Genomic DNA, 17,818 nt, shown 5'->3' with positions numbered 1-17,818 from the left:
GTAACTTCGCAAAGCAATGTTCCAGGATGTACAGATGGTAAAATGCACCCGTACAACCAAGACAGTCACTAAACGCGAGTTTCGCGTAATTACAGTTACGCGTTTCGCGTTCCACTCATCGCTGAATATTGTAACCTATCATATTGGTAGTGAGCTGAGTCGTCTCATGAAGCACTTTTAAGTCTTATCACTCAATTCTGCATAACTGCTTCGTTTACAACTACTATTAACGATATCAAACCTGAGAGTCTTTAGAGTACCGAAATCATAAAATGTCAGCTCATTTCCCCCCTTCGTCGCCTATTCGTTTTGGAACCGGGAGCTATGTTATCGAAGGAACAAAATCTAGGAAGCAGCTAATTGACGAGCCCGATAGTGTGGGCCGGTACCTAACTCCTGAACCCTCTTCTACTTTGGGTCGCTCTTCGTCACCGGTAAGAGCTTCGCATCATGAGGAAGAACCAAAAGAGGCAGCGCAGGAGGTTAAGCGCCTAAAACAGGCGTTCTGCAGGAGCGTTGAGATTGTTTTGGATGCCAGAGATTCATCTAGATTGGCAATTGGGCGCAAGAGGGATGTCTGTGACATTCACTTACCTTCTGTGAAACATGTGTCCAGACAGCACGCGTTTATCTCTTATGTCGCGGAAACTAAGCAAGTACAACTTACTTGCAATGGAATGAACGGTCTAATAGTCGTTTTTCCACAGCGGCTCAGTTACGAACTGATCAAACGGTTGGACCCACCATCTTTCTATGAACTTGTTGCAGAGCCGGCTGACGACGCCGAATCCCGGGTTCCATACCGGGAGAAGGTGCTAGTGCGATGCCATGAACTAACTTCCTTTGTTCTTCTTATGGGCGAGACTGTGCTAATGCCATTTATCGAAGGAACAATCCTCGACTTCAGGCAATGCGTGGCTACGCTATCTCTGAGGGATGATATACATGACGAAGAAGACACCAAGAATGATACTGAGACGGAAGATGAACAGATGCCTATAGAAACTAACAGTGATGACTTCCAGCAGGGCTATAAATCAAGTAGCACGGACTGGAGTGCATTGGATGCAGATAGCTCTCCGAAGACGCTTAGATTAAACGATCCTGAGCGTATTTGCAGTGTACAATCGTCGCCTGTAGCAGCAAGTGGGTCTCCTCAACCCACAAGCCCTCCTGGTCAATGCCAATTGGTAACTCCTATGACATCTTTCCCCGAAGATATTCCAACAACACCCGTAAAGTGCAGAATAAACGATACATTATCGGATACAGCCGGCCCAAATTCAAATGCTAACTTTGACAAGTCTCGTAAACGTACATTTACTGACGCGACCGAAGACACACCTATCAGTATGCATAGATCGTTTAATGCTATTAAAACAGAAAATGACAAAGACACAAGCGTAATGAATCATGAAGAAGACTCGGAGAATGTGGCTGAGGAGACATCAGACACACAAGAACTACAAAATATTTTAGCAAATCATTTGGCCTTTTCAAATGTTCAACAAGTGCCATTGTCTTCGCTACAAGACGTGAATTCCAAAATATCTAGGCTTAGTCGCGAACAGCTGCGTGATATATTGGCAAAAGAAAGCTGTATTGGTGTTATTTATCGTACCGGTAAGGATGCAGCAGGAAAAGAACTTGACGAGGAATATTACTACGATTTGGAAAACGATTCGGATCAAAATAGAAGACAGATCGTGCTGGCACTCAAGGGCGGCAGAACTGGCCTAAGAGCATGTAGGAAGGTACACAAGCAGTATTTCTGGAAGAAACCTACAAAATAACCATCTTCCGTGCAATGGCATAGTCAGATAAAACCATTTCTGAATCATTCAAAATCTTTGTTGTTATAAGGCAACCATGAAGGCCTATACTATACACTTGTCTTTAACAGTGCATTAAATTGTCCACCGTACACTAGATTACAATAAACATCCGTCATTATTAATATCATTATTGTTTCAATTTTATTGTTTAATATACACATGCAAAGATTAGTAGAGAAGTTTACGTTTATTCAACCGTGCTTTTTTAAAAAGTCCTGCATTTCATCAATATCAATTTCCTCGGGGTCTTCGTATGTGATGGCTTGTAGTAAACCATCTAACATGCCATCCACTTTATCCTCTTCTACTTTCAAACATAAAGATAGAACTTTCCGAAATTTATTTTCCAACTTCTTATGTTTCTCTTCTATAGTGCTTAAATGTTCCTCTAACTGTTTCTCATTTCGTCTGTATGCTCCAATTCGTGACTGGAGCACAGCAGCGGACGGTAAGAGATCATTCGCATTTTGATCTCTAGAACCGTGGCGACGTAGGAGTTCTTCAACAAATTTATCCAAATCTGTGCTCCTATTCATAGAGTCCAAATCTCCATGAAAGTCTTCGTTTAGTTTGGTTTCTAGTTCTGCATAGATGAAGTCTATGCGGAAAGGTTCGTCTGCATCGAATTCTTCCATATCCTTATAATCGGCCGGATCAATCCCGAGCTCCTGGGTTCGCTGTGCAAACTTCGCTTCTTCTTCCTTTATACTGGTTTCTATATTTACCAACCGCTCAGCTAGTACCTCGTTTTCATCCTTTAATTGACGAGCTTTAGCAAGGCGATCCCGGGAAGCAGCCAACTCCTCACGCTTGTTATTCAACTGTATTTGGAGACCGCGAAGTTTCTCCTCGTGCTCGTGCAGTTCTATCTCGTACTCGTTGGAAATGGACGATACTAACGTCTTCATTCGCGTCAACAGCGTACTTGAATCAGGAGGAGGGAACACTTTCCTTTTTGTCAACTGCTCTATAGAGTTCCCATCTTCTGTATAGTTGTGAGTACCCTTGGTAGGCATCTCGTTATTAAAGGAGAGCATAGAAACCCCAGCACCGAAATCAACAGGTCTGAGACCAGAATTGTTTGCAATATAAGGGTCGGCACCATAGTCTAAAAGCGCTTCGACAATAGATATGTTTCCTAGTCTGGAGGCAATGTTCAGGCAAGTGTCCCCATTCAGGTCCCTAGCATTAAGGACATTGGCGATAAACCACTTTAGATCTAAATTCTTGATTATCGTATCTACCTTGGTTCCTTCTGATTCAACAGTAAAATTCCGTGAATGTTTTTTGACAATCCAGCCCATAAGAATATCTAGGTAATACTTCGCAGCAGCGGAACAACCTTGCATACCAGATGTTAGAACGATATGATGTAATACTGTTCGATAGGATTCGTCAATTTCTACCATACAGGGATATAGGTAATCAAGTAATTCTTCAAAAGTCCCAGAATCGTAATTGTTAACCGATTTCACGGACTTTACCAAAGCAGTCTCCCCCATTTTATCACCTAGACGCCGGTTTGTCCCGCGCTCAACAAGACGCTGCACTATAGAAACACTGGCAATAGAACACAACCAATGCAACGCCGTATTACCATGCTCGTCAATCGGAATATCCCATTTTAATTCAACGTCTGCATATGTCCTCTCAACCTCTTCCAATGCCTCTTCAAATTGCGGCTGCCCGCTTCCATCTGGAAACAATATCCGCTGCAATAAAGCTTCAAGTTTGAGCCTCTCGTCCGGAGTGAAATCTTGGAATGGTGCTGGCGCCTTCACCAATTGCAGCTCTTCATCACAGAAATCACCAAGATCGTGCGAAAACAATCGCAAATCCGCCACCGGCTTCATCTTCTTCATCGGCGACGCATCAGCACTCAAGCTATCACCCCCACCGACTCTTCCATCTTCCATAGGTCCCTGTTGACCCTCCTGGATCCTTCGCTTGGCAACACGCTCATTATCCTCGCCCTGCGTCAGATGCACATTAGAATCCGCTGCACTCCTTTCCTTAGCAGCTCCACCTTCCGTGGCACTGCCTGCATTGCCCCGGTCGCTCCTATCAGTCAAACTACCGTCTAAGTCCCCTTTAACACCATTAGCACCGTTTTTCGAAGCATTTAATTCTATCTCACTGAACTCGGCGCCCCATCCAAGTACATCAATTAGTTGCTTAGCTTTGCTATTCGTAATCCACTTTACAGAATTCTCATCCGTATCAACTAAAATACCGTATTTTCCGAGGAGAGCATCCTCTTGATAATGATCAAAGTGCTCTGGCCGATTACCAACACCATACTCATGTGTAATTAAGGGTTCAATGAAACTATCTAGTTGGAAGTAACCATCTTCATCACGCTTTACAAGTGTAATTAGATCACCATTTACAACTCTCTGTATACTATGTTCCACCATAATACTCTTAAATCCTCCTAGTAACTCTATCAACTGCTATTACCGGCAATGGTGTCCTTTTATGTTTTATATTCATCGTTCATTACATTAAGGAATAAGTAGGGTGAACAATTTTTGGACGATATAGAAGGGGAAAAAGAAAAGCCGGTCCCCACATAGTACTAATACACATAGAAAGAGGTTATATAGGTGGCCCAGAGGCGCAAAGGGTATTTATCTTGGATTTAATGGATTTAAAAGCTGCTAGGGTCGACCGTTTGAAGATTTGGTGTCATGATTTGAGCAAAATTGCGCCGGTGGTGGGCTATTACATGAAACTTTACGCGGTGGAACTAGTGCTAGAACAAGGAGTTACCGGACTACGAGAGACTGCTGCAAAGCTATTAGATGAAGTTGAAGCTTTTAAGAAAGATGCTAGTGGTGCAGATGGAGATGCAGGGACCGCATTGGTGTTGGAGGATCAAGAAAAGGCGAAGGCGGTAGTTTTACATTTCGCAATGAAGATGGAGAATGGGATTTTGGAGAGTATTGGTGCAGAAGGTTATACTGCAGATTTGCTTAAAGGGCTTTGGTGTTGTATTGATTTGTTTGAGTGCATTATTCACCTGTGGGGCGGAAAGCAGCTATCCGAAGAAGAGAAGAAAGAGTGTAAAAAACGGATCAAGTTCGCGAAGTATAGCCTCACGAAGGGCAAGAAGCAGGAAGTTGGTGGCAAGAATGTACCTGAGGACGAATTAGGTGGTCGGGACTCAATTTCGTCACTGGTGGAGTTCTCTGGACTTGGTGACATGCCGACATTTCTGGAGGGCGATGAACTGGACGAGGAAGTGAACGAGAATGTAGAGGAGGAATTACAGGATCTAGAAAAGGAAGTAGAGGAGGACACAGCTGTCCTAAAAACGCCAATTGTGGCAGAGGAACAGCGGCAGCAGTCGCGTTCTCCGATGAAAATGGCAGATATAGATGAACTGATGGACCGGGAACGGAAGTCGGACGAGGTTCGACGTCTTGCTAAGTATGCTATCAGCGCAATGAACTACGAAGATGTTACGACGGCCAAGCGGGAACTTGAAAAGGCCCTTGCAATTCTAGACACGATGTAAGTAAATTAAAGGCATTATTTTTTGTGAAGGGTGGTATGGCGTTTTTTGTATCTAAAGCAAAGAGAGAAAATTCAGTAGTATATATACATAAGATGCATGTGGCAGGTGAAATGCGAATGACAACTTCCCCTTTTTAAAAGTTCAACTTCTTTGGCTTTTCCCAAGAGTATTCTTGGTTGGTGAAGTGGCCATATGAGGCCGTTGGCAAATAGATTGGCTTTGCAAGATCCAATTCCTTGACTAAGACACCTGGTCTTAGGTCGAAATTGTTCTTGATGATTTCAAGGATTTCCTCGTCGCTCTTGGAACCAGTACCGTAAGTCTCGACGTTAATGGACAATGGCTCAGCGATACCAATGGCGTAAGAGAACTCTACTTGGACACGCTTACAGAGACCGGCAGCAAGCAAAGACTTAGCAACCCATCTGGCGGCGTAAGCGGCAGAACGGTCAACTTTGGAGTAGTCCTTACCAGAGAAAGCACCACCACCGACAGAGGCAGCACCACCGTAGGCATCGACGATGATCTTACGACCAGTCAAACCAGCGTCACCTTGTGGACCACCAATGACGAATCTTCCAGATGGTTGGATGTAGTATTTGGTGTTTTCGTCCAACATCTCAGCTGGGATCACCTTGTTGACAATCTCAGAGCGGATCTGTTTTTGCAATTCCGGAGTACTGATGTCTTCTGAGTGCTGGGCAGAAACGACAATTGTGTCAATACGTCTTGGAATCCAGCGCCCATTGTCGTCCTCGTACTCAACGGTAACTTGAGTCTTGGTGTCAGGTCTCAACCATGGCAAAGACCCATCTCTACGAGCATCAGCCATAGCCATGTTCAATCTATGAGCCAATAGAATAGTCAAAGGCAAACCTTCAGGAGTCTCATCGGTAGCATAACCAAACATAATACCTTGGTCACCTGCTCCAAGCTCCTCAAGAGCCTTCTCGTAATGCAACCCCTGGGCGATATCTGGAGACTGCTGCTCAATTGCAACCATCACGTTACACGTCTTGTAGTCAAACCCCTTTTCGGATGAATCATATCCGATTTTCTTGACGGTATCTCTAACAATTTTCTGGTAATCCAAGTTAGCTCTAGTGGTGATTTCACCGAAAACCATGATCATACCAGTCTTTGCGGCAGTTTCACATGCAACCTTTGAAAGTGGGTCCTCACGCAAACAAGCATCTAAAATCGCGTCTGAAACTTGATCACAGATCTTATCAGGGTGACCTTCACCAACAGATTCTGAAGTAAATAAAAATCTCTTTCCCATTTTTTATTTTATCCTGTTAAGTTTCAACCTACAACTACCAAAAGGCTAGCAAACTTGGCAATAATTCAGAGTTGGACAGAACTTAGTAAGTAAACTCAATTAACATATTACCAAGTCCCACTATTTATATAGCTTCTCGAAAAAAAACGGTGGCATCTTAAACTAGTAAGCTTGACAGTTAAAGGAAACCACAGTTTATCTCAACTTGGCCTTCTAGCTCTTTTACGATGCCTGGGGCGTACTATCGTAAGTGTAACGATGTTGAGATCTGCGATGCCACAGTTTGCACGTGATTTATTTCATTGCGCGCGCGGCAATCACATGGGCAGTCACGCCTAGCGCGCATCCAAACACCACGTCGTACCAATGGTGCCTACCGTCTATGACACGTGACCACATGACGAGAACCGCCAGTACCGGGCACCAGGCGCGGTGGACCCAGCGGCGTTTAGTAGGGAGGAACGTGCCGAGCCACTGGAAGAGGAAGGCCATACCGCAGCAGATGAAGCTGCTATGGCCGCTTGGGGTGGACTTAAATCCCTCGTATACAATGCTATTGACCATCGCACAGCTCTTTATGGTGAGCAGGGTGGACGTAGGGGTGCCTGGCGGGACCTGGGGCTTGCAACGGGCAAGAAAATCAGGGCGTAGGTTTCCGATCAGTAGTTTCAAGATGTTTGTGGTCCCTGCCATAAGCGCCGTCGCGAGCCAGAGCTGGACCATACTGCAGTGGAACACATGAACGGTGGAATCTCCAGAATTGGCAGGCGCGCGGAACGCGAACACAGCGTTAGACGACATTGCTGCCGGCGAGAGCGACACGGGTAGCGGCATATTTGAGTCACGTGACAAATGGCCCCGCTGAGCAAGGCAGACGGCGAGGCAGACGACGGTGGGCACGCCTAGCGAGAGCACCAAACAGAGTGTAGTCGGCACGATCTCGTGTTCTTTAAATGGTTTGGAAATGCTGGGATCGTTGATTAAGAAATGCCTTGCTGTTCTTGGAAGGACAAACAATTCCGTGATAAAGAAAATTCCCATACCTACGAGAATAATCCCATACTGGATAACAAACTGCAGGAAATAATGATTGCCGACTGTATCAATCTTTGTACGCCCGCCCATTTTGTTTATATTCAGCTTGCACGGTCTTTTAATTAAGGTGTTACCATAGTGTTGACAGTTATCGTTGTCAATAGGGGATCCTTTTAAGTAGCCCCTGTCCGCTGTCCAAAAAAACCATGGTCAAGTATCAGATTTCGTAATCCGGCATAGTAATAAATATATAAAGATACGGGGCTTTAGAGGTTTTGACGACCTTAAACGATTTATAGTTAGCAGATTATCACTTAGCGGACGTAACCAAGTTGTTGTGAGGATAAAATATGCAGGCATCAATCAATTTTGAAGAAGTCGCCATTAAGACTCTCTCAGAGCATGGAATCATTGGCTCAGATGTCCCAAGTATCATCAATTCATTCAAGCCAGCGGGGAACCTGCTTGTAAAATACGGCGATGAAGAAACCGTTGTAAGTATGGGTAATAAGTTGGAGCCAGCCCAGACTGCTGAATTGCCAAGTTTCATGCTAACGGTTTCTTCAGCCGGCGATGAGATTGTGAAGGACGGTGACTTAGTCACGCTTATTTTGACAGATCCCGACGCACCATCTAGAACAGATCACAAGTGGTCCGAATTTTTACACTATATGGAGATCAATATGGTGTTGCATACTGATGACGAAGTAAGCTTTGTTCCATTGGAGGGTGAAACAATTGCTCGCTATGTGGGTCCTGGCCCCCCTGCGGGCACTGGACCTCATCGTTACATTTGGCTGCTTTACAAGCAACCTAACGGTCGCATTGTTGAGGAAAATGCAGATCAGTTGAGATTGCGTAAAAATTGGGGTTACAAGGATGTGAAGCCACCTGTCGGAGTCGAGAAATGGGCCTCTGAAAAAGGGCTCCAATTGATTGGAGCAAACTTCTTCTATGCTGAGAACAAATGAATTATGCTATTATGAATGTCAGTACAATGAATTGCTATGATACCAAGCAGGTAGATTATATCTGAAACAGAAAAATTCATATAATTTATATATATATATAATATGTAATAACAGAAAAACTATTATATGTAGCGTTTGGCAAATAGAGTCGAGCATAAGGGAAAGGTATTTATCATTGGAGAAAAATTAAAAAACAACATTTGGACACGATTATATGTTAAAAGTCTTGGTCTATGGGAACATATTGGCAACTAATTCTTTGTAAACGCCAAGCTGGAAATTGTCCAACTCAATTTCGTACAGCGGTGGTGCAGCAACGAGTCCGTTTTGCGAATTGGAGTCAGTTAAGTCATCATTGGCGTAGTGTTTCATCATCTCCTGGTACATGGCCCACTCTTTTTTGTTTTCATCGTAGTACTTCTTATCTATACCGAGATTATTTGGTATAGCACACAACCAGATTCTCGTTTTATAAAACTTGAATAATTCCTTGATTAGTTCGCGGAAATCATTGCGCTCCTGGCACACGTAGTAGAAAGTCAATTTCTTGCGATCAAACTGAAATTCAGCATTGAGAATTTTGATGTTTAAGGAGGATTTATTGTTGGGCGCCTGGCCACTAGCATTATTGGTAGAATTATTTTTACTGCCCTCATTGCTATTTGCGCTCGCGTTAGTGTTCGATGTCCCAGCTCCAGACGCTTCACATCCACTATTCAAGGACTTTAACTTGAGATGTGCAATGTGGAGTGCCTTCAATTCATCCTGGAACTTATTATACAAGTTGGTGGACACCTCCCAAGAGGTAGCGAAACGCAAAACCTGCTTGCTGGGAATTATCAATTGCGTCAATTCAATAACTTCGTAGAGCTTGTGGTTAAGCTCGCCTTTGCCGTTACCGTTGTTGGTGCTATCCATTAGGGCTTGAATGAAGCGCTCATTAGGGTAGTGCTGGTCAACAGCTGTGATGAGCGAGTCAAAATGAATCTTCTTCTTCAAAAAGTTGATGAACAAAGCAAGCTCGATTTCGACCTTCGGTTCAATTACAATTGCTAAGTCCTTGCCTCTATCACCATCAATGATAACTAAGTCTTCTTTGTCCATATCTAAGTTAGTGGATTGGGGAAGGGAAAGCAATTCCAATTTTCCGTTCTTCAAAGCAACAAGGACCAGTGGCTTGTAATGCAGGTATACACTTGTAGATGCTCTTCTAAGTTGGTTGTTTGAAACAAAAGCATCAGACTGTGGGTTGCAATTTAGGTTGCAGTTCTTTAAAAAGGCAACAAACTTCAGTATCATGGCATTCCTAGTACTCATAGAGGCCGAGTTTTCTCCATACAAAATACCCTTGAGTTCATCAATAAATTGAAAGCACTCCTTGGCAGAAAAGTAGTGGCTACTGCTACTCCTGTAGAGTTGTTTCAAATCTGGCGAGGATACGATACGACCGTTGCATAAAATTAAGCCGTTGTCCAAAGGATAAGTGCCGACTTGTGGTTCCAGTACCTTCCCTGAAGCATTACCAGTAGAGCCTTCATTATAAGAGATGCCCCCATTATTTCCAGGTGGAGTATAGTTGATTTGGGGCACACTAGCGTGCTTCTGCGGATAAATTGGCTTATTTCTCTGCATTGATTGCGAATGTGGTTGCGACTGCGGTGCAGTTTCTTTATATACCTGCTCAATATTAGAATGCAGATGTGACTGTGCAGAGTGATTAGACATTTGCACTTGCACTGGCTGCTGTTGCTCAGAAGCCTTTTGTTTCTGCTGCTGTGTTTGAGTTTGTTGCCCAAAACTGTTCTGCTGCCGGGTGTAGCCTCTTGGCGCGTTAACATCATAAACTGTATTCACAGGTAGTTGCTGCTGCTGTCCATGAATTAGCTGGTCCGAAATATAAGAGGACCTACGTGTGGGTGCGAAGGCGTTGTTCTCCAGTGACAGGTAATTTCCAAAAATACTATTTCCAGCACTGTTCACTGGAGACATATTGGCACTAAGGGGAACTTGACGTTGTTGTGTAACGCCACCAAACATTCCCGACATTGTAACGGAACCGCTCGATGGACCAACAGAGGAAATATTATTTTCGCGGGATTCAGGCCGCATGGAAATCCCTCCAACGGGCTGAAAGGGCAAAGTCAAAGACCCCATTGAATTCATACTGTCGGGACCCTCATAGCTAGCTCCCAAGCTAAACATTTGAGCTTGCTGCCCCCGCTGGACCAGTTCCAAGTATTGCGATTGCTGGGCTTGCATCAAACCACCGTCGGAATCAGATGTCCCCATCCAATAATGTCCCGCATCCATAGTAACTGGTCGAGATTGCGACTGTGAAGTATTACTTCCGGTACTATCCATATTTCCAGTCATACTACCGGAAAGGCTACCAGAAAAAGATCCTTCCGAAGTGTTCGTACCGTAACTTGGATACCGAAACCCACTGATGAAGTCTATCGTTGGAGAGTTTTTGCCACGATCAATCCCATCCGTAGCTTCCTGTTTCAATTTCTTAGGAAGGTCTGTTAGAGACTTACCACTGCTATTTCTAAATAGTAAATTTTCATAATAGTTCCTCAACGCAACGTTATCTGATAACGACGTTGTACTATTCAAACTCGGTAAGTCGGCCATGGCGTATGTATCTCTATGATCTATCTTCTTAATATCTTTCTGAAGCTCTTTATATTTTACCTTTAACCCTTACAGACTCTATTCTATTCAATATCTATGTGATACGTTACTTGTTGAACAGTTATACTGATTTGCCACTGTTATAAGCATGGAGTTTCAGTTATTCTGACTACGAGGGGTAACTTCGGGTAACCCAAATTTTTTCTTTGCCCCACAAACTAGACTCATAAAAAGATAATGGACTGTTAGGCACACAGCAGTTCACCGTTACGATTGATTACATAATTAGTACGTAGTAAGCATAGTTAATCAAGCACATGATTAGTGTGTAGATAGAGAGTACTTTGATCTTTTCATGCGATATAGTGACAGTTGGTGCTTTTGGCGCTGGGGATAATGTAGTGTGGCCGGTAGAGCCAACTTTGAAAGTTGCTGGAAATTTTTGCGTCGTTATTTCGTCAATACCCTCCTTGAAAACAACACCCAAGCCCTTAGCCATATGCCAGTCGACGTGGCAATGTAGTAGCCAGTAGCCGGGATTGTCTGTTTGGAAGCGTACGACGGCGTAGGAATGTCCGGGGATGTTTATGCTGTCTCTTGTCATAGGGACTTGGGATGACGTTTCCCAAAAGTGGAGGTCACGTGTATATTTTTTGTAGGCCGGGCTGACGGTTACGTCCCAGTGGAGGGGCCCACCGTTGCTGAGGCCAAGGGATATCAGCTGGAAAGAGTGCCCGTGTAGGTGCCATGGGTGAGTCATGTGATCTACGCTGTTTAAGGCGACCTCAACGGTGATGTTATAGGGGAGCGCAATCGGAGGGCGCCGCGAAACCGCCCCATGAAGGAGCGCGGAGGAGTTGCTGTCTGGGGTGTACTCGTCAAGCGTGGTTGAGTTGACTAGGTACATTCCGGAGTGGTATTTTTCGAGGGTGCTGGCAGACTTATCAAAATAGTAGTCGAGAGAAAGGCGCTGGACGGGCGCGGGAAGGATAGAGCGGTCCAGGGGCTCCAGATGCTTGTACAGCTCCCTCCTAGTGAAGTCCGGCAGGTACTTGACGTTTGTACTGGGAAAGTCATCATCACGTGATGTAATGTTATGGTTATACGCAAGCCAATGCGTCTTAGTAATGTAACCCATCATCTTGTTGGAGGCGTGAATAATACGTGAGTTGGATTTACTTGGGTCTAGCTTAACTAGGACGGTATAGCGTTGGCCCACAGCTAATGTGAGAGTTTTAGTTGTCCAGGGTTTGACGAGAATGCCGTCTGCTTCTACAATAATCATCTCATGGTTCTCTATGTGGAAGACCTGAGTGCTGCTCATGGCCATATTGATCAGCCTCAATTTCAGATATGCGTCTGCATTCAGATCTTGGACAGGTATTTGCATACCATTTGCTTCGCTGCCGTTGAACAGAGAGCCCTCCACCCTGGGATCAGTGCTGCCTGCCTTTTCCCATAGCGCCTCCAGAAGCTCGTTGTGAGGGACTTTATACCAGTCACTTAGGGTGATTATTTCTTCACGCACAGTTCTTGAAGGGGATATTACGTCTTTGATGTGGCGATTCATGGCCTTACAGTCAACAATAACAACACCCCTGAGACCTTCCCCATACTGAACAGACGAATGAGAGTGATACCAGAATGTCCCACAGGTAGAGTGTGGGACTGTAAAGTTGTACCAGAAACCGTAGCCAGGTTCTATTGGTAGCTGCGTAACTCCGGGCACACCATCATAACCATTACTGACGGTTTCCGTGTCACTGTTGCCATTGTCGAAAACCAATCCGTGGAAATGTATAGCTGTCGATTCATCGTAGAAGTTGTTGACTAGAACATGTACATCATCACCAGGAGCCACTCGTAGCGTTGGACCGATGGTATTGTTCGAATTGTTTACTGATATTAGCGATCTCCCTTGCTCTGTTTTAAAGCTCGTAATGTTAAGTACATATTCTCTTTTAGTGGCTACTGCTGTGCTGATGTATAGTAGAACAATGTATAGATACCACCAAGTATTCCTAAAAGCCTGTACGGATGACATATTAGTAATAATTGAATTGTATTGCAGTTGTATTTAATAGCAGTTATTGCTCCACTGCATTAATGGAAGAAAGCAACCTGTTTACCTAAAATGTATCCAGTAGTGTTCAACTCAAATACGCCAAGTAAAAGTGTCTAATATATCCTAACCCCACAAGTAATTTATTTAACGACGAATATCCTAAGATGAACCCCGAAGAGCTAGGGAAGTTTTAAAAATTATTACTCATCACGTGAACATCTAAGTAATACATGGTTAAAGTATTTAATGATATGTACTAATGGTATAGAATACTTTACTTACTGACCATCAGAAACACTAATTTACATTGTTTATTGTCGCCTTTTTATTATTGATATACTGAGTATGTTTTACAATTCATATGTTCCTTATGGATTATACTATTATGGTGACGAAAAGTTTATCCTTTCAATGGTCTAGTGGTTAGAACATCCTCCTTTTCGAGAATCTTTTCAACCTCGTTCGTTAATCTAAAGAAGGCCTTCTTGGATCCTGAGTTTTTGGAAAACCTTACAATAGATCCATTGTTTTCACTAGGAACGACAGATATTTCAAACGCCGTGGATCTTAATGACAGTAGATTATCATTCGCTAGCTTACCACTAATAACAAAATCGACAACATTGGAACTGACACCTTTCAATCCATAACTGGTCCATCCATGTATCAATTTATCCAAAGCTCTAAACATTTTTGCATCGTTTACTATAGTTTCCAACTTATAGTCGAATTGGTCTTTGGGTTTTTCACGCGAAAACTTTCTAAAGAAAGGAGTTCTCTTCCTTCCTTCCTTATTACTGGCATCATTCAGTGTCTTTCTAGCTTCAGAACCGCGCTTACTGACGTTTAGTTTACCTTTACCGTTAGCACTATGCTCAGATTCTGTTGGTGATCTTGGAGCTGTCTTAGAAGTCGAATTATGAGGATCGTTATCAGATGTGGATTCTTTTGCTTCATCATGAACGTTAGACTTTTGAGCTGTTTGACTCTTTGCATTTTTATTTTTTTGGTAGATGCCAAGACCAGTGCCTGCCTTAGTCCTCTCATCCAGTGGCGGTAGCGCAGGCAGTTTTAACTTCTGCACTGCGTCATGGCCATCTTCGCCTTGGGTATCTGATATAGTAGGGCCACTTGTCTTACGCACATCCTCGTTAAACCTGTCCGCGTAGCTAGCCCTTATGTTAGTTTCTGGTTCTTCATTACCTGGATTGTGATCAGCTTCATTGCCCGACAAATCCTTAGTAGTACTTTCAAACATAAATTCGGGCTCCTCATTAATTTTGGCACCTGATAAAGTCTTTAATTGGTCCTCTCCCCTTGCATAGTCTGCCAAATTGGTATACGAGGCTTTAGAAGAGTACAAAGATAAAACCGATAATCTCTTGTTGGAGGCAGTAAAATGTTTGGAACGCCTGGTAAATTCTGGTATTTTTAAATCAGATAACTTTGTTGGTACATTTTCTTCGTCCTTTAAAAATCCAATAGAAGTGCCATTTCTTGGAGCGTACGCTGAATTGCTTCCATCATATGAGTTTAGGGTAGTACCATCAGATACCAATCTTTTGTCATCGTGGATACCGTGCGCCTTTTCTTCCGAATACCAGCGTCTGTTGACAGCTTCAATCTTCGAATGCCTAGATTTACGCAACTCCCTATTGATGTCAAATTGAGACCCAAGGAAGTTAGATCTTCGTATAGTCTCAAGAATCGTCTTATCTAACTCGTAGTCGTTCCTTTCGCTGGTAATCTCGTCCCCGACGTGAGAAACGATGGCTGGTCCAATAAGACCAGGGTCAAGTTTTGATAATGGTCTTGTTTCCACGTTAATGACAGTATTACGGGACAAAGAAGGAACATTCTCTTTCCGAATCTTTGGACTCGAACCCTGTTCATTACCTAGATCTGCATTTGCCAGAGGTTCGGAAACACTGCGTGTTTGGGTATTTTTTTGAGTTTGAGAATCTTTTGAAGGCACACTACTTGCTGCAATTTCAGCCCTTAGTCTAGCAACTTCTTCTTCTAGGGTCTTCTGCAATTCACGCTGTTTTGCTAACTCGTTTTCCTGTTCAAGTCTTCTGCGCTCTTCCTCTTCTTTCCTGCGACGTTCTTCCTCCCGCTGTTTTTCGCGACGTTCTTCTTCTTCACGTTCCTTTGCTTCCCTAACCTTCCTTTCTAATTCTTCCTTTTCTTTTCTGATCTGCTCATACTTGTCGTGCTCGAAAATGCTGTCAATTAAGGTAGCAAAATCGGAACTAGTGCGCTTTGCTTCACGGTCAATATACTCCCAGTCATCTTCTTCAGATAACTTAGCATATGTTGCAATGATCTTAGTTGTGATGGAGCCTCTCGGCATGAATGACAATCTTCTACTGTTCCGTGAAGCACGCTTATTGTAGTCACGAAGCACAGACTTTGGAACCGGAGGTGCTTCTTGTTGAATCGACATCCTTATATTGGATGGAGAAGAAGTTGTAGAGCTACTACATATAGCTGATAATCTCTTATTGGAAATTGATCTCCTTTTGACTGGAGAAGTACCGTTGAATATATTGTTGTTGTGATTCACTTTTTGTAGAGAAACAGGGCGCTTATGGGCAGAAGAAACGTTAATTACAGATGTACGCTTCTTTCTGGGTGTAGTGGGTATATAAGCGACAGACCGTCTTGATGCAGAGCGGACCAAATTACGCTGAGGCGAAGAATCCGACGATGCAATCTTGGCGAGTTGCTGTTGCCTCAACTGCTCCTGCTGGTTTTCATGCTTAAACTGATGCAAGAGAGCATAAAAGGTTTTCTCCAAGTTAGCTCCCGATTCCTTTAGTTTGGCTATAATCTCATCTTTATCTCTACCATGCCACAATACTACCAAATTCTGTAAAATTGTCTGATCAATTGTCCCGTCATTATAGTCCAATGGGTTTAGGTAGGTATCTTCTCTTGGAAGATTCCTGATAGATTTAGAATCCTTGATGCTAGGGTATTTTTGTAACAAAGGATGCTTTAAAATCTCCCTAGTCTTGATACGTTTTTCAGGATCTACTGTTAGAATCGCGCCAATTAAGTTCTGGGCTTCTGGTGAAATCTCGTCGTCCCCAGGCATTTCAAACTTCCCACTCTGAACCTTCAACAGCAGGTTCCGGATATTACCGTCTTCCTCATCGAATGGAAGTCTGCCTGTCAACAAGGCAAATAGTATAACACCACATGACCACACATCACTCTCGAAACCATGGTAAGGCAATCCCGAGACAATCTCGGGCGCTGCATAGTGGGGAGAGCCACATGAAGTTTCTAACAGCTTGTCTTTGGACTCAAGGGCTGCCATGCCGAAATCTGCCAGCTTGATGTTATACTTATGGTCAAGAAGTAGATTCTCAGGCTTCAAATCCCTATGCACAATACCAAGCGCATGGCAGTATGAAATACCAATGATAATCTGTCTGAAAAACCTTACAGCCTCATTTTCAGGCAATGGTCCGCGTTCAACTAGCAAGTTGAACAATTCTCCTTTCTCTACATATTCTAACACCATGTAAAGATCCGAAGATGTTTCCCAGACATCGTATAACCGGAGCACATTAGGGTGGTTGAGCAATTTCATAATAATAATCTCACGCTCAATACCGTAGGGCAAAACATCGGGATCATTAGACCCAACAAATGTGGAACCTTGCGCATTAAACACAGATTTAGATATAACCTTCATAGCAGCCTTTTGCCCTGTTTGTTCATTTTCAGCCATTAGCACCTTACCAGTGCTCCCGGAACCCAACGTATCACCCAACTTCCAGGGACCAATCTTGTCGCCCCTCGGTGATGATGCAACATTCTGGTTTTTAACCATCATCTTAGTACTTATGATGATTATCTAGACGTATTTTTCCTCAGAATCTTCAAAATTTTTAATAGTCCTGTGAAAGATGTAAAATATGTTAAAAGTCAACCCGAAAGATGGGAAGCTTCTTTTTGTAATGCTTAATCCACGAACTCATTAAAATTCCATTTTTCGACAATTGCGATGTTACATCTTTCCTAAGTCTCCTTCTTCAGTAACGTTCCTATCTTAAAAACTTTTTTCGTGTTTTAACCATACTCTATTAGGATAATAAATTGCCCGTTCTGCACAGACACGATTTCGCCTTAGTAGTTATATACTGTTTGCTTCGAGCTACATTGCTATTTAGACTAAAAAGGCCCGTATAGATTTCTCTAGGTCGTTAAAAGGGTTTCTTATCTCCAGTCATTGAAATGTCAGTGGCGGTACGCGCCTACCGATATTAATTGATTTACGCGAATTGGTGAACAATCACGAAGTAGTTTTTAAAGTACACGTAAAATAAAAGACTAGAACTTGGACTTATGAATATCCCTATAGTTATTTTTTCGCGTCCGATGCGTCACTTAATGCCCTGTATACACTATAAACACATAACTATGTATACCAACAAACATAGATTTAATTATTACCAGATGACG

At 43.2% G+C, this 17,818-nt stretch overlaps 9 protein-coding genes across 9 annotated transcripts; 3 read left to right on the top strand and 6 right to left on the bottom strand.

The window, feature by feature from the left end:
* Nucleotides 1-272: 272 nt before the first annotated feature.
* Nucleotides 273-1,793, top strand: AW171_hschr31362 (HCL627Cp; the record flags this gene model as incomplete). Its single annotated transcript, XM_018131592.1, has 1 exon — nucleotides 273-1,793. The coding sequence occupies one exon, from the start codon at nucleotides 273-275 to the stop codon at nucleotides 1,791-1,793; it is 1,521 nt and encodes a 506-aa protein (XP_017986520.1).
* Nucleotides 1,794-2,026: 233 nt separating this feature from the next.
* Nucleotides 2,027-4,252, bottom strand: SWI6 (transcriptional regulator SWI6; the record flags this gene model as incomplete). Its single annotated transcript, XM_018131593.1, has 1 exon — nucleotides 2,027-4,252. One exon carries the CDS (start codon nucleotides 4,250-4,252, stop codon nucleotides 2,027-2,029), a length of 2,226 nt encoding a protein of 741 aa, XP_017986519.1.
* Nucleotides 4,253-4,479: 227 nt separating this feature from the next.
* Nucleotides 4,480-5,355, top strand: VTA1 (Vta1p; the record flags this gene model as incomplete). Its single annotated transcript, XM_018131594.1, has 1 exon — nucleotides 4,480-5,355. The coding sequence occupies one exon, from the start codon at nucleotides 4,480-4,482 to the stop codon at nucleotides 5,353-5,355; it is 876 nt and encodes a 291-aa protein (XP_017986518.1).
* A 133-nt stretch (nucleotides 5,356-5,488) lies between these two features.
* AW171_hschr31359 (methionine adenosyltransferase) lies at nucleotides 5,489-6,637 on the bottom strand (the record flags this gene model as incomplete). Its single annotated transcript, XM_018131595.1, has 1 exon — nucleotides 5,489-6,637. The coding sequence occupies one exon, from the start codon at nucleotides 6,635-6,637 to the stop codon at nucleotides 5,489-5,491; it is 1,149 nt and encodes a 382-aa protein (XP_017986517.1).
* Nucleotides 6,638-6,931: 294 nt separating this feature from the next.
* LPP1 (phosphatidate phosphatase LPP1) lies at nucleotides 6,932-7,762 on the bottom strand (the record flags this gene model as incomplete). The annotated part of the gene is made up of 1 exon (XM_018131596.1): nucleotides 6,932-7,762. One exon carries the CDS (start codon nucleotides 7,760-7,762, stop codon nucleotides 6,932-6,934), a length of 831 nt encoding a protein of 276 aa, XP_017986516.1.
* A 260-nt stretch (nucleotides 7,763-8,022) lies between these two features.
* AW171_hschr31357 (YbhB/YbcL family Raf kinase inhibitor-like protein) lies at nucleotides 8,023-8,643 on the top strand (the record flags this gene model as incomplete). Its single annotated transcript, XM_018131597.1, has 1 exon — nucleotides 8,023-8,643. The coding sequence occupies one exon, from the start codon at nucleotides 8,023-8,025 to the stop codon at nucleotides 8,641-8,643; it is 621 nt and encodes a 206-aa protein (XP_017986515.1).
* Nucleotides 8,644-8,874: 231 nt separating this feature from the next.
* Nucleotides 8,875-11,277, bottom strand: AW171_hschr31356 (PSP1 family protein; the record flags this gene model as incomplete). Its single annotated transcript, XM_018131598.1, has 1 exon — nucleotides 8,875-11,277. One exon carries the CDS (start codon nucleotides 11,275-11,277, stop codon nucleotides 8,875-8,877), a length of 2,403 nt encoding a protein of 800 aa, XP_017986514.1.
* A 277-nt stretch (nucleotides 11,278-11,554) lies between these two features.
* GMC1 (putative oxidoreductase) lies at nucleotides 11,555-13,321 on the bottom strand (the record flags this gene model as incomplete). Its single annotated transcript, XM_018131599.1, has 1 exon — nucleotides 11,555-13,321. The coding sequence occupies one exon, from the start codon at nucleotides 13,319-13,321 to the stop codon at nucleotides 11,555-11,557; it is 1,767 nt and encodes a 588-aa protein (XP_017986513.1).
* A 421-nt stretch (nucleotides 13,322-13,742) lies between these two features.
* On the bottom strand, nucleotides 13,743-17,189 carry AW171_hschr31354 (HCL635Wp; the record flags this gene model as incomplete). Its single annotated transcript, XM_018131600.1, has 1 exon — nucleotides 13,743-17,189. One exon carries the CDS (start codon nucleotides 17,187-17,189, stop codon nucleotides 13,743-13,745), a length of 3,447 nt encoding a protein of 1,148 aa, XP_017986512.1.
* Nucleotides 17,190-17,818: the final 629 nt, after the last annotated feature.

This window comes from Eremothecium sinecaudum, chromosome III (genome assembly GCF_001548555.1).
Source record: "Eremothecium sinecaudum strain ATCC 58844 chromosome III, complete sequence".
NCBI lineage: Eukaryota > Fungi > Ascomycota > Saccharomycetes > Saccharomycetales > Saccharomycetaceae > Eremothecium > Eremothecium sinecaudum.
This window is presented reverse-complemented; position numbering and strand designations above follow the sequence as displayed.